The sequence below is a fragment of the Falco cherrug genome, chromosome 1, assembly GCF_023634085.1.
Source record: "Falco cherrug isolate bFalChe1 chromosome 1, bFalChe1.pri, whole genome shotgun sequence".
NCBI lineage: Eukaryota > Metazoa > Chordata > Aves > Falconiformes > Falconidae > Falco > Falco cherrug.
This window is the reverse complement of record NC_073697.1, coordinates 57,601,681-57,615,159: the sequence shown is the minus strand read 5'-3', so window position 1 is coordinate 57,615,159 and position 13,479 is coordinate 57,601,681. Positions and strand designations below refer to the sequence as shown.

At 39.1% G+C, this 13,479-nt stretch overlaps 1 protein-coding gene across 1 annotated transcript in view; it reads left to right on the top strand.

Moving 5' to 3' along the window:
• The window catches only part of CORIN (corin, serine peptidase), a 149,296-nt gene that overhangs the window by 127,260 nt on the left and 8,557 nt on the right, over nucleotides 1-13,479 (top strand). The window contains exons 17-20 of the mRNA XM_055701518.1: nucleotides 5,713-5,835; nucleotides 7,301-7,350; nucleotides 8,863-9,037; nucleotides 12,358-12,629. Coding sequence (XP_055557493.1) covers nucleotides 5,713-5,835; nucleotides 7,301-7,350; nucleotides 8,863-9,037; nucleotides 12,358-12,629 — 620 coding nt within the window. The remainder of the gene's footprint in view (nucleotides 1-5,712; nucleotides 5,836-7,300; nucleotides 7,351-8,862; nucleotides 9,038-12,357; nucleotides 12,630-13,479) is intronic.

The following is a 13,479-nucleotide window of genomic DNA, read 5'->3' as shown; positions in this document are numbered from 1 at the left end:
GACATAAGTGCTATGATAAATTAGAATGTCTTGTCTTTCTGATTTTATGAGTAACTGATATTGTAGAAGCCTTGAATAACTTTTTTTTAAATTGCCCTAGATTAAAGGAAACTTCTTAGGTTAAATAAATTAGACATGTTAGAATTGTATGTGCCCTTTGATGTCATTAGATCTAGCAGACATCTTTCTGTGAAGCAGCAAGACTAACTTGGCTGAAGCACAAGCTGTACAGTGATCTGGAACTGGAAGTGGAATTCTAGAGTAGTGGAGATGTAGTTTAAACTTACAAGAACTGGTACAGAACAACAGTGTAAGTATCTGGAGAAAGAATCAGAAAAGCCAGCGATATTAAACAAAAAAGCAAAGCAAACAAACAAAAACCCCAAACCAAAACCACACAGAAACCCCAGTGAAACACGTTATGTTTCCAAGATGGCAAAGACTTAAGAATTAGGGTTGGAGCAAGAAAATAATAGGTTATACATAGCTCTTCAAAGTATCTAGTTTTGCTGAAATTCATCCAAGAGCATTTAAGATTTATGGCTATGGCAGATCTCCATTATGGCTGCCAAGCACAGTAGCCAGCAGTTTGGAGAAGTTGTGGAGAATGGCTACACAAGGCTGAAAACTTAGGTATGCCATCTTTCATTACAAAGAGAAAAAGAGTAAGATGTGAAAATCTACAAACTGCTTGCCTAGCTTCAATTATCAACAAATAACGCAGAAGTAAAGGTCTTAATGACAGACAGAATATATTTATCAACAACAAATCATGCCAGATTCCCTTCATTTGTTCCTTGAAAAGGCAGAGACATTGTGGATAGGGAAGAACTAGCTGATGTGATATATTTTTAACTTTCACACTATGTGAAATGACTTTTGAAATAAGTAAGGAGATACGGACAAAGATGTAATGATGTGAGACTGTTGACGTTTCATTGTCAAATCATGAAGATGTATTGGTGGGGGGCTAGACACATCCCAGTGTGTCCAGGATGATATTCAGTATTGTCGTGAGTCATTCAGATGATAGGGTGGAAAGCGCGCTTAATAATGGCTCAATCAGCATCAAGCTGGGAGGATCTGAAAGCATTTTGGAGGACAGGATTAGAATTATAAAAAATTTTGACAGACTGGAGAAATGGCCTGAATTAACCAGGAGTGTTCGTCTAATCCCTTTGGTGTATTGAGCTTGTGTTAAATTTTAGACTAGATGGGGAGAGTTTGGAATAGGTCAGCAGGAACGACCAGAGACCCAGAAAGCATGGTCTGTGACAGAAGGCTGAAACCCCTGGTCAGTCAGGAGGAGGGAGGTATAGGAGCCTTCAGTTATGTAAAAGGCTGCTGCAAAGAGGCAAGGAATAAACTGTTCTCCATTTCCAGCGGAAATAAGACAGAAGTAATGAGTTTAAATGACAGGTAGGAAGATTTAGAAAAAACATTAGAAAAAAACTTGTTAACTGTAAATCCTGGAATATATTGCCTGGAAATGCTGAGGATTCTCCATCATTTGAGATTTTTACAAACAGGGCAGACAAAAATCTGTCAGAAAGAATTTAGGTATAATTGATCTTATTTTGGATTAGGGGAATAGATCAGATAGCCTTATAAGATTTCTTTCAGCTGAATTTTCTGATAGTTAACTGTTTTTTTTTTTTTACTATTTAGTGAAAGAAAGCCTCATGGAACAATTTTTTTCATAGGTCCTAATCCCACTTCATTCTTGAAAAAAGCATGGAGGGCCTAATGAAAATCTAGGTGAAAAACATACCTGTCTTTTACCACTAAGCTTGGTATTTCTGTCTTCAAATGTAAGAGAGAAAAAATAATCATAAAAAAATAGCTGTTTGTTGTGCAGGTATTGTAAATTTACTTAACTATGGCACTTTTGATATGGTCTTGGAGAAGTCCATAGGCTGACACTACAAGAACCGTAAAGGGTATTCATTGAGTGTTACATCTGACTCAGAAGCTCTAGCATAGTTCTTTTGAATGTAAAAATTTATTGTAGATATTTAAAATCAGACATGAGACAGCTGAGTTTTTGTGGTCTGTTCAGTAATTAATTCTTAGAACACTATGGGTCTTAACGTAATATTTCAGTACTCAAATGGTTCCATCCAAATAGCACCATGAGTCACATAAAGTCACGTGGACTCAGGCAGAATTTGTAAGTTATCTTGGCAACCTGGTGGAGGATCTGGTCCAAAGATCACCACTCAAAAGGTGTGCATTATTGTGGCCATGGTATGAATGTCTTATGTTTGCAGATATCACTAACAAACTTACTTAAGCGATGTAGGTATTTCAGTGACTGTACTGTAATGTTAAAAGATGCTCTTATGTGTAAAAAAGCTGTTCTAGTAACTGTTAGCCTTTTGTAAGAATAAGCTCTTCAGTGTAGGTGCTGGTTAATACAGTGTATTCGTACTGTGCGACAGAATCGTCAAATCCCCATTGTAATAGACATCTGGAGAACATCTAGTCCGTCTCCCACTTGAAGCAGGGGTGTTGCCAAAATGAGATCAGCTCAACCACAGCTCTGTTTAGCCAAGGTTTGCAAACTCTGATGGACTGAAATTCCACAGTCTTTCTGTTTCAGGGCTGGTCCACCTTCCTAGCAAAAACTATTTTATTTTCACCCACCATAAGTCTCCAAAGCTGCAACTCTAGGCCATTTCCCCTTGCAACATCATTGAGAAAAGTTTGATTCCAACTCCTTTCCAAGCAGTGGCAGGTTGTTATTGAATTGTCCCTTAGGTTCCTCTTCACAAGTGTAAACGAGTCCAGTTCCCTCAGCTCCTTCTTGTGTGTCAGTGCCATAGGCCCCTAGACAATTTGAAAGCCACCTGCATGACCCTCCCCAGTTTCTGACTATCCTCTTAAACTGAGGTGTCTCAAAACTGCATATGGTGTTCCAGGTATATATGGTTTCAGTCAACAAATACGGTTTCAATTTTGCTTATTGTTCCAATATGGGTAATAATTAAAAGCATTAGTCTAAAATCAACACCGAGTTTTTGAACAAAGCTGTTCTGTTATATGCAAACCAAAGGGGGAAAAAAGAAAACCCAAAAAAAAGAAAACCTCAGAAGGCAAAACAGACTTCTGAAAGTGTTTCATAAAAAAGTTTCTTTATTTGGCTTGCCTGAAATCCTGAAAAATATTATATATGGCCACACATACTACTTTTGTGCAGATTGACTTAATTTAGGTCAGCTTTGGCAGGCCACTAAAAAAAATGAGCAAGAGAGCTAATTTCAAACTCGAAGATGTAGATTGATACCTTAAAGTAATTAGCAGCTTATAGCCTTGTGGAAGTATGTAAGAAATTCAGTAAAGCAAAAAATTCTATTGAAGAAATGATAACACCATGAGTTGATGGGGTGCAGTCCATTGAAAGATCCTTCTCCTCTTTTCTTTAGAGTGTGTCCATAGCAGAAATTGTGTGCTAGAGCTCCAAGAGGGGCTCCCTGCTGCCTGCTGTGTTTCTGGAGCACAGGATGGGTCTGGCTAAAATGAGTCCCCATTGCTCTACCTCCCTCCTTTTCTCTGAGCGCTTTACAGTCCTTGATGTAATGTATACCTCTGGTATAGCAGCCCCTCCCTGCATGCTGAAAGCCTCAGACCCAGAAGCTCACACCTGCCCCAGTCCTCACTCCTCTGTGATTTTTGGCTCATGTTGTCTCATTCTCTGGCAATTCACAGTATGTGCTAACCAGTCCCCAGCTTGCTTCAGCTAGAAATGAGGCTCTTTCTATTTCTGGCTATTTCTAATTAAATAGATGAAAGAAGACATGGGGTGGCCCTTGCCTATCTGCAAGAAAACCTATTGTAAACATCATCAAGAAGGGAGTGCTCTATAAATTTTACAGAAGGTATTCTAAAGACGTAAGTTAGGGCGTACTGTTTTTAAGTGTATTATATCAAGCTGTGACCACCAAGGAAAAAAGGCATAGTCATAATTTTGCTTTTACCAAGTGTAATACCTTGTATTAATAATTACAAGATTTCACATAGGCTTAAGTGTCTTGCAGGTTGTTGCCTGGTTTAGAAGTACTTATCTACTTCATTATGATTATAGCATCACAAACTGTAATTCAGAACTGCAGGTTTCAGCAAAATAACCCGGTATTTGGGATGATACAGGTTTGGATCATTCAGATGGCACAGTATTTGCACCCTTTTGAGTACATATTTTATAGATCAGACACAGTTACACAAAATACCACCGTACAGAGTTATGAACCGGTGAACATAATTGTTCATAGAAGATCATAAGACAGAACATCATCTTAAGAAAAAAAAAGTCTGTGTGAGTTTGGTGGGAAAAAGAGTGGGAAATAAGCAAGTGATGGAGATGAAGAGAGGAGAGTTCAATGTGTTTGCTATAAGCAGGCACTGAGGAAGAAAGCTCTTTTTGCAGCTAATACTTTCTGTAAATGAGGAAAAACCCACAGTCTTTAAAAATGTTCATTATTATCTGCCTGCACATTCTGGGTAGTAGATCGTGGAATGGTATTTGCTTAATATGCCCAGAAGAAGGTTCTGAAAAACAAGGCATGCAACAGGCAGGATCCAGGGCTGTGACCTCAGAGCCCAGCTAATTCTGCCAGCCCTGCTGAAAACATTTCCACATGGTTGCATTGGCAATTTTACCATAAAACAGAATTATTTGATCTTTTTTAATTTATGCAATCAAGGTGGGTAAAGGATGCTGCACTTTTGTAAATATTTAAAAATAAATATATTTCATACTGAAAATTTGACTTAAAGACAAACTACTAATATGGCTGGCTTTCATAGGTACTGCCATGAGAGACTGAGTGGAGAGGCAAATTTTAGGACACATCACAGTTTTTCTGAACTTTTCTCACTCTCTTTTCCATTAACTAGGATTTAGAATTTGGCCTTTGACCAGCGTTCAGGACAGTAGTCCTTGAAAGTCCTTGTCATTGACAGGGATTGATGGCTAATCATGGATGATTCTGTGCCGGGAAGTTGCATAACTTGCAAAGCCATTTTAAAAGTACACTGTTTTTTCCATTTAGCAATTGTGATTTACTAAAACAGCAATTTCTTCAGTGGCTTGAGTCTATCAGGCCAAAACTAAACTGAGGAAGTGGATATATGAAAGTATCTCCTGGTGAACCATTCTAACTTACCTTCACATTCCTGTTGGCTTGCTGCAGGACAGGTTTGACATTGTCACCTGTGATGTGTTCTGTTCTGCAAAGCGGACAGCTTGGACTTAGAGATACTGTCAAGGATTATTAACAAGACCCAGCGTGCTATTTACTGTTACCTTCTAATGGATTTCCAAAGACAGGAACTTAAGAAAATATTTTTTGTTTTACCTCTTCTACATATGAAGATCTATTGGGTTTTTTTTGTATTTTTGGAGGCAAGAAACTGTAGAAACAGTATGTCAATGTATGCACTACAGTAAATGCCACCAGAAGGCTCTTGCTGTTCCTGATTCCAATTCTGTTCTTGTCAGAAAATGCAACATAAGTGACAGTAATATGTCAGCTGGCCTGGCTTCTTGGCTTGATTTCATTCCCCTAACTATGATTCTGCCACACGTGGCTTTGGCATAACATTTAGCTGTGTATCTTTGGAGTAAATGGGAGGCTTTAGGGCCTCATCACCTTCATAACTGTAACATAGAAACCTATTGGAAGGTCTATGAATGTCTTTCATTTGTTTCAGAGGACCATCCAAAACAGAGATTGTAATAGAGAATGAGGAAATGCAGAATCAAAAATGGCTGAACCTGCACTCAGACTGGAAGAACAGAAATGCATCCACTGTACATGCACTTCTAGTGAACGGGTAAGTAACGTGCATGAGGTTTGTTTCACTGTTGTGGGTAGTCACCTATCAATGGAGGATGGCAAATTCCCTTTGGTAAGCTCTTTTTTTTCCCAGGTATCTGTGTATAAATCCCAGCACATACTCATGCGAGTTGTTAAATTAGTCTAACAATTTTAGTGTCTACTACAATTTTAGTCTCTTTTGAGTCCACCTTGTGAATCCTAAGGGGCCCATTCTGCTAGACTAACAGCATTTGAGTGACATAGAGGTGATGCCTTTGAAGCACCCGGACCAGACAGCTTCATTAAATCCCTGCTGACCAAGAAAGTCCCGTAAGTACGATATAGCAAAACCTGCAGCAACATCTTGCCACCCTCTGCAGCCCATGTAGTTTGGATTCATACATCTGGAGCAACCACAGCTTCTTCAGCAGAAGCTACGTCCACTTACAGCAGGTTTCCTTAGCAGCTCCTCTGGCTTCAGAGGGTGGTGTTTCTTCAAATTAACTTGACTAAAGAGGTAGTTGTTAATGAGAAGCCAGGATCTCATGGCTGAGACATTCGAAGTGTGACTTTGAGACTGAAAAGCCAAGGAAATTAAACATCCAGGACGAAACTGGGAGAGCCCCCTAATCCCCATCTGCAACTACATTCTTCAGGAAGCAGACTTGTTTCCCTGTTCTCTTCCAAATGCCTAGATTTCAGAACATCCTTCTTCCCTAGAAAATCATTGTTTCACAAGGAAAGACTGTCTTGGCCAAATGCAGAGGTACAACATGTGTGAAGGCAGAAATCTGAGGAATACACCTACTTTTTTCTTGCTTGATTCCATTATTTTTTGTAGTGGAACTCTTCTGTAATGGCAGAGTACTAAAAAGATTGTGTCTCCGTGTGCCTACTTTTGCTTTCCTTCTTCTCAGTTTTGTGCTACTTCTGTTTTACGTTACTATCACTTCTTTCCTCTCTCATCTGAAATTTTTCAATAGAAATGATATTTTTTTGTTCTAATACTTCTGCAAACTTCCTGTTTTTTTTTCAAAACACCCAAACTTTTAGGGCATGAAAGATCATCTGCTATCAAAGGTATTTCAAAGAAAAATTATATCCTTCAGCTGTAAAGGAAGAGGAGAATGGCAATCTCTCTGCTTTCAGGTGCCATAAATTAAGACTTGACAGACTGTACATCCCAGCTGACCTCAGAGCTGGATCAGTGCCCAGAGAGCAGAGGTAGTCTGCAAAATATGTAGCACCCACTCATGAAATGCATTGTAAAGCTGAAATAATATTTTGAATTATCCACAGGCAGATGCTAGAAACCATGGATGATCTGGCATAAGAAGTTCCTTGTGTTTCTTTTTACAGTTTGGGGGAACTTTTAACAGCTGGTTCACAACAACGAGTACAATACCTGTGCTGATTTGAGAATTACCAAAAATTACATCAATTAATTGAGATTTCCACCATGTTCTTGTTTCAATATGTAGACAGATGTGTCGAAGCAGAAGCAAAGTGGCTGTCTTTTGCACTAAAGAAGGTAAGAAAGTTCATATAAACCAGTTGTTTTTCAAAATATGTTGAATTACTTTAACAAATGCAGATGTTTAGTACCGATTAATTCTGAAATTTGACTACACTTCTGAAACATCCAGTTTTGCATTGTTTTTTTTCCTATTCAGTTTCATCAGCTTTTCTTATTTTTTGACTACAAAGCTGTGTATTGCAGTAGCCCAGTCCTGCTCCCACAGAATGAGTTTTGTCAGCAGTCAGGTTCCAAGAATTAATTTGATAAAACTTCCTGCTGAAAATATCCTTCCCCACCACAGTGGTTAGTAGGGTATCTGCCTGGGCGTTGAAGCTGTGATCTGTTTAGGTGTGAAGCTCAAGGGGACAATAGAACCTGAAATAGAAAGCTGCAGACTAAATCTGTAGGCACAGCAGATTGTGCAAGTTTAAGTGGTTTGAAAATGCAGAAATTCTTCATCTTCAATGAAATCATGTTCTACAGGCAAGGGGAGCTTTGTTGAAGAACACTTAGATTATGAATTAGCTCGACACAGGGAAAATTAATCACAAAGCGTGACCTACATTTGGGAAGCTAATAAAAACATTTACTTACTTATCAGGAAAAAAAAATAAAAAAATCATAGGAGCCTGTCAAAGATGTTTGCTTCTAACATACATTGCTTTAAGTCTACTTAAAACCTCTTGCCCTCTTCAGTGAATACAGTAAGAATTACAAGTTACAAATAACCATGTCTTCAGTTTATTTCCTCACCCCTAATATCCTGCAGATATATGCAATAGCAGCATACCGTGCCTTGGGAGGCTGACTGCAGAAACTGTTGGTGTTCTTTTGTTCTCTGAATCAGACCAAGTATAAACAGGACAAATAATATCTGCCACCTTACAAATCCAGAATATAAAGTGAAGGGCTAACTGTTTCAGAAAAGTAACTGTCTGGCCGATGGGAATCTGGTATAATTTCCAGTGGAAGCAGGTTATAAAGTAGAACGGACAGAGTACTAAAATGTCTTCAAACACTCTCCCTCAGTAATTTCCACAGGGAAAGCAAGCTTGCCGCCGTGTAGCTGAGTAAACGGTGTGACATTCACCCCACACCCATCTTACAGAAAGCCTTACTATTACTGAGCAGATTTCCCAGAAGTGGTGCTTATGGATAGTACAAAGTAGCCCAAACACATTTGCTAGCTGACAGAGAGACAAGGATAAACCCACGAAACTTTCCCAAGGGCAGCCTGGTAACTCCTTAGAGAAAGGGAGTCAGGGTCCCAGGCTTAGCTTGGTTAATATTTCAGGCTCAGCCGGCCAAAACTAGTAGGAGGAGAGCAAATCCTTTGATATAAAGAAGGGGTGAAAATGGCTCAGTGTGTTTGATATTATTGTGTGGTTGTTGATGACTTTATTGTTCAGTGTAAAATGCATGACTCTGCTAATATTGCTTTGTGCCCGGTTTTCTTGTAGAAGGTCTTGTATGCACCGCTTTTGTCGTAAAAAATAACTCTGTTCTGCATCTGTTCCTTACTAGACTGTGGCCGTCGCCCAGCTGCTCGCATGAACAAGAGGATCCTTGGTGGCAGGACCAGTCGCCCAGGCCGATGGCCGTGGCAGTGCTCCCTGCAGAGTGAGCCAAGCGGACACATTTGTGGCTGTGTTTTGATTGCAAGGAGATGGGTTTTGACAGTAGCACACTGCTTTGAAGGGTGAGAGGGCTCAGGTTTACTGTTCGTATAAACTTGCACGTGTGAATTACCAAGTCCTCCCTCCTCTACCAAACGCGCCAGGGCTAGGTGATGAACTTTGCAGAACTGCAAATCAACAAGGCCTGGTTTTACGAGACTGAAAACCAGAAAGTAAATGGTATGAAACAGCATTAGCTTAGGTTTTCACATGCTTTATTATTCATTGGTGGAGCCTCTGCTGATGAAAGCTAAAGATGCTGTGACGTTCAGCAGGAAACAGAAAAAAGGAAGAAGACCAAACCACTAGTCCTATAGCTCTTATACCATTGCCGTAGTTTAAAAAAAATCATTTATACAGCACCAGCATAGCAGTGACCCTGGAAAAATGCTATGGACATTAGTAAAAAGGAAAACTGAGTAGTTACAGTGCAACTTGCATATTGAAGTCACTGCCTTTTCTAATTATAAACACTCCTTTATTAGGATTGCAACCATTAAAAAGTCAGTATTAATCACTACTTGGTGCCTCTTAGTACCTGAAGCCCTGTGGTGGATGGACGGTCTGGAGCACAGTGAAGGTTTATGTGTCTGAGGACTTGTCTTGGTCATTGTCAGGTTTTTGGTGCTAACCATCATTGCTTTTTAACGAACCATAGATTTTGGAAGGAAGTTTACCCCCAAAACTTTTGGAGGTAATAAACTCAGTTCATTACCTCATTTCTTTTGTCCTGTACTGAAATCTCTCAAATTGGTTCCTAGAGGTAACTGAAATGTGTGTTTTCTGCTATAGTTAGCAAGTACTTTTCTGCTATGTGGCTGTCATCAGTGATTAATCCTGCCTTAAACTGGTACTTTCTCACTGGAAATTATTCTAGACTGCACTAAACACCTTTCTGTTGAAACCAGCAGAAACTCTGTGGTAAGCAAATATCTCTTGACTGATACTTCTTTATAACATCGTAATCATTTCCTTTTTCAGAAATAATTTCAATTTTGTCTTATTATTTCTGAAACACTGAGTTCTTTGGTATATCTTGCTTTTTTTTCCCTTTTTTGCTGCTTTTTTTTTTTTCCCGCTTTTTTTTTTTCCCCTCTGGCTCTTAATGGAACATGTGGTAGGGGCAAAGTTTGTGACTCTTGTGTCCAAGCCACAAGACGTCAGGCAGGTGATAGTGTTGAGTATCCCCAGGTGTGAGGCTGTTAGTAGAAATGCTAGAGGAAATAACATTGGAGAGACCTCAGTTCTGACTACCACATTGTATCAAGCCCTAAGGATGTTCAAGACTAATTCCATTCAGAGAAAAGAATGTAATAACCAGAACCTTAATAGATAAGAACTAGATAATCACATTTTGGGCCATTCACAAGGAATTTCTCTTCTTTCCCCATCTATTTTTAAATAAAGCTGAGAACCTTTTCTGGTGATCTAAAATAAAGGGTGGGATTTAGATGTAGATCCTTCAGCAATATTGGATGGCTACCAAATTTCATGTTAAGAGATCTGTCTCATTAGTGAAAAATAAACAAGCTGTCAAATTTATGAAGTGAAAATTCTGCCATTTTTGTTAAATGCAGGAAGACTGCTACTGCATTTTGCAGCTGTTCATTTACCACTCGTTTAGGGCTATACAACACCTATGTGAGCTCAGAGTATTACGTGTAAAATATCTCGCATTTGTATTCTAAATGCCTTAAAGTACTACGATATTTTGGTTTAGTAATTCATTAAGGAGTTATATGAACTTTTCTTCCTTCCTGCCCCTTTGAATAGATTTGAGGGTATGTTCACAGTGGCCTGAAATCTTTAATTTCTTCTTTTATATAGCTCAATACAACAACACCGAGATGATTCTTGATGCCACAAAGCTTTCCTGATACAAAATAAACTTAAAAATTTGCAAACCAACCAGATAAGCCATCAAAACAGATTCTAAAGTGCTCTGATGCTTTACATAAAATGCTCCATTTTGTGAAGTATTGTATGAAGTTCATGTGAAGTTTGGGATAGAAAACATGAGGACCACATAACAATAATGCAGCAGAAAGTATTAATGGAAATAGTCATGAATATTTGTAGAGGGCATAAAGGGAAAGAGCTACATTAATCATTGTGCTCTTTGCTATAGTACAGACCCCAGAGTTTCATCAGGATTGTTCTGAAATGCATTACACCAAAGAATCCATGACATGAAGGTTTTTTCATGACTGTAGGACAATACATTCTGGCTGTGACTGCGCATTGCTCTGAGCAATGCTTTTTACAATGTTCATAAACACAATAGCATATGTATATACTTAGCACTTAGTCTTGAAACTTTATGGGAAAAACTCGCAAACTGATCATGATGATAAAATGATCATTATGGTCTGAAATATCAGAATTTTCATGTAACTTGGGATAAAAATAACCTTTATGTAGCAACCAAATCTCTTTACAAATGATAGAAATTACAGTCCTGTTGAGTACTAGGAAAAATTTTGCATGCTTCGTTTTACACTGCTTTGATTAAGCTCTGAGCTTGTCCAAGGTGCTTAGTTACATGGAAATGTCTTTCATCAGTTGTGAAAAATGCTGACTTTTTTGAGGGCTTTTAGAACCACAGATTAATTAGGAACCTGTGACCAGTTACGATCAAGAGATTACAGCTTCGAAGCCTTTCACAAAGTCTCTTTTCCTTGCATGTCTCAACAGACACTAGTTCAGTCTTCCCACGTCATATGCATCTTTTTTTTTTTAGTTCTTGTATATTTACTGAAAGAGTCTTAAACAATTGGAAGAGTCAAAGTAACCTTTGATCTTAGGCATAGGAAGATTGCTTGGCACAGACTGAATGCCCAATAAATAAGGGACTTTTCCCATGGCTAGCATAAAAGATTTAATTTTCTATTAGAATTGCTTTGAGACTCATTTGGGATTTCAGCTAGACTCACTGCTGTCAGCAGCATACTACTGAACAATATTGTCACTGTCAAGAAATCTGTACGCACCCAACAATGAGCTTGTGAGCATCCAAGACTTGAGCAGGATCCAAGGGATGACTTTGAGAGCCTTTGGCATTTAATACAGCAACTAATAGATGGTTATGATCTTCTGAAGGTGTGAGCTTCAGTTCATTTGGTAACAGGCAGGAAGGAAATGGAAAGCATCGACTTTTGTTGCTCAGATCTCAGCCATAAGTACTGATGCCTAAGTATTCGTTTTTTCATGTAGCATTTGTATCTGCAATGGTTTGCAAAGTGCAATATGCAAAAAGCGAGGGAGAAAAAATTCTCAGGTATTTTAGCTTAAAAGAATGCTCTTGATTGAAATTTCCCATTTTTTTTTTTTCTTTTTTACAAAGGCGAGAAAATGCAGCTGTTTGGAAAGTAGTGTTTGGGATTACTAATCTTGATCATCCATCAGGCTTCATGCAGACCCGACTAGTGAAAACCATTATCCTCCATCCACGGTACAACAGAGCAGTTGTAGACTATGATATCAGCATTGTGGAACTAGATGAGGACATCAACGAGACAAGCTATGTAAGACCTGTCTGTCTGCCCAGCAAGGACCAGCTGGTTCAGCCAGATACCTACTGCTACATCACAGGCTGGGGACACATGGGCAACAAAAGTAAGATTAATATTTCTGGGACTCTTGGAAAAACACGTTAATCTTCTACAGAGTTAATCAAATAAGTGATCCCATTACAAAGCTTTATCCCTTTATACTATCACTGGACCTTATTAAATACTAGAGAGCTGTGAAAAAAAATACTCCTGAAGGGATCTAGTCGTGACTACAGCTTAGCTTTTTCGTATCAGCAGCCTGAATTTACGCTCCTTAATCCTTATAGACAAGCGGCCTGATTTTCAAAAATGTTGAGGCATCAAGAAAGGCACCTGACTTAGTTATCATTTTACTGGTTTAGGTTGTGTTCAGAACTGTGCTGAGAAGGTGTCTGATCACTGGGGGCTGGGGTGGGCAACGTTCTTAGTTCAGCGAGAGTGAAGGGCACTGAAGGCATTGGCATACAGGCTGAATGAGCATTTTCTTGAATCAACGCTCAGTGTCACTTTGGATTTGTGACACAATTTATTCCATCCAGACATAATCACAAGTGTTGGTTTTGTCTCTCTGAACAGCGTGTTAGTGTGTTTTCTTGTTCTGTGGCCACTGCAATCCCTGGGTCCCCTGACACGAACAGCTGTCTTACGTAAATCTTTGTTTTGTCTAAACGATTCTGCATGCATCGTGCAAAGTATCCTGGCCCCAATCCTGTTGGCGCTCTAGCCACTGTCTTTCTCCCTTAGTAACTTCTAGGGAAGGCTGCTGTTCTGTGCACTGGAGGAAATTTTCCTTTCCGTATTGCTTCAGGTGGGACTTTACCTCTAGTGGCTGGGTTAGATGTGTAGCAAAAAATTAAATGCACATGTGAGGGATAGGCTGTTTAGTAGCACCTCTACCTACCTAAAAATACCTT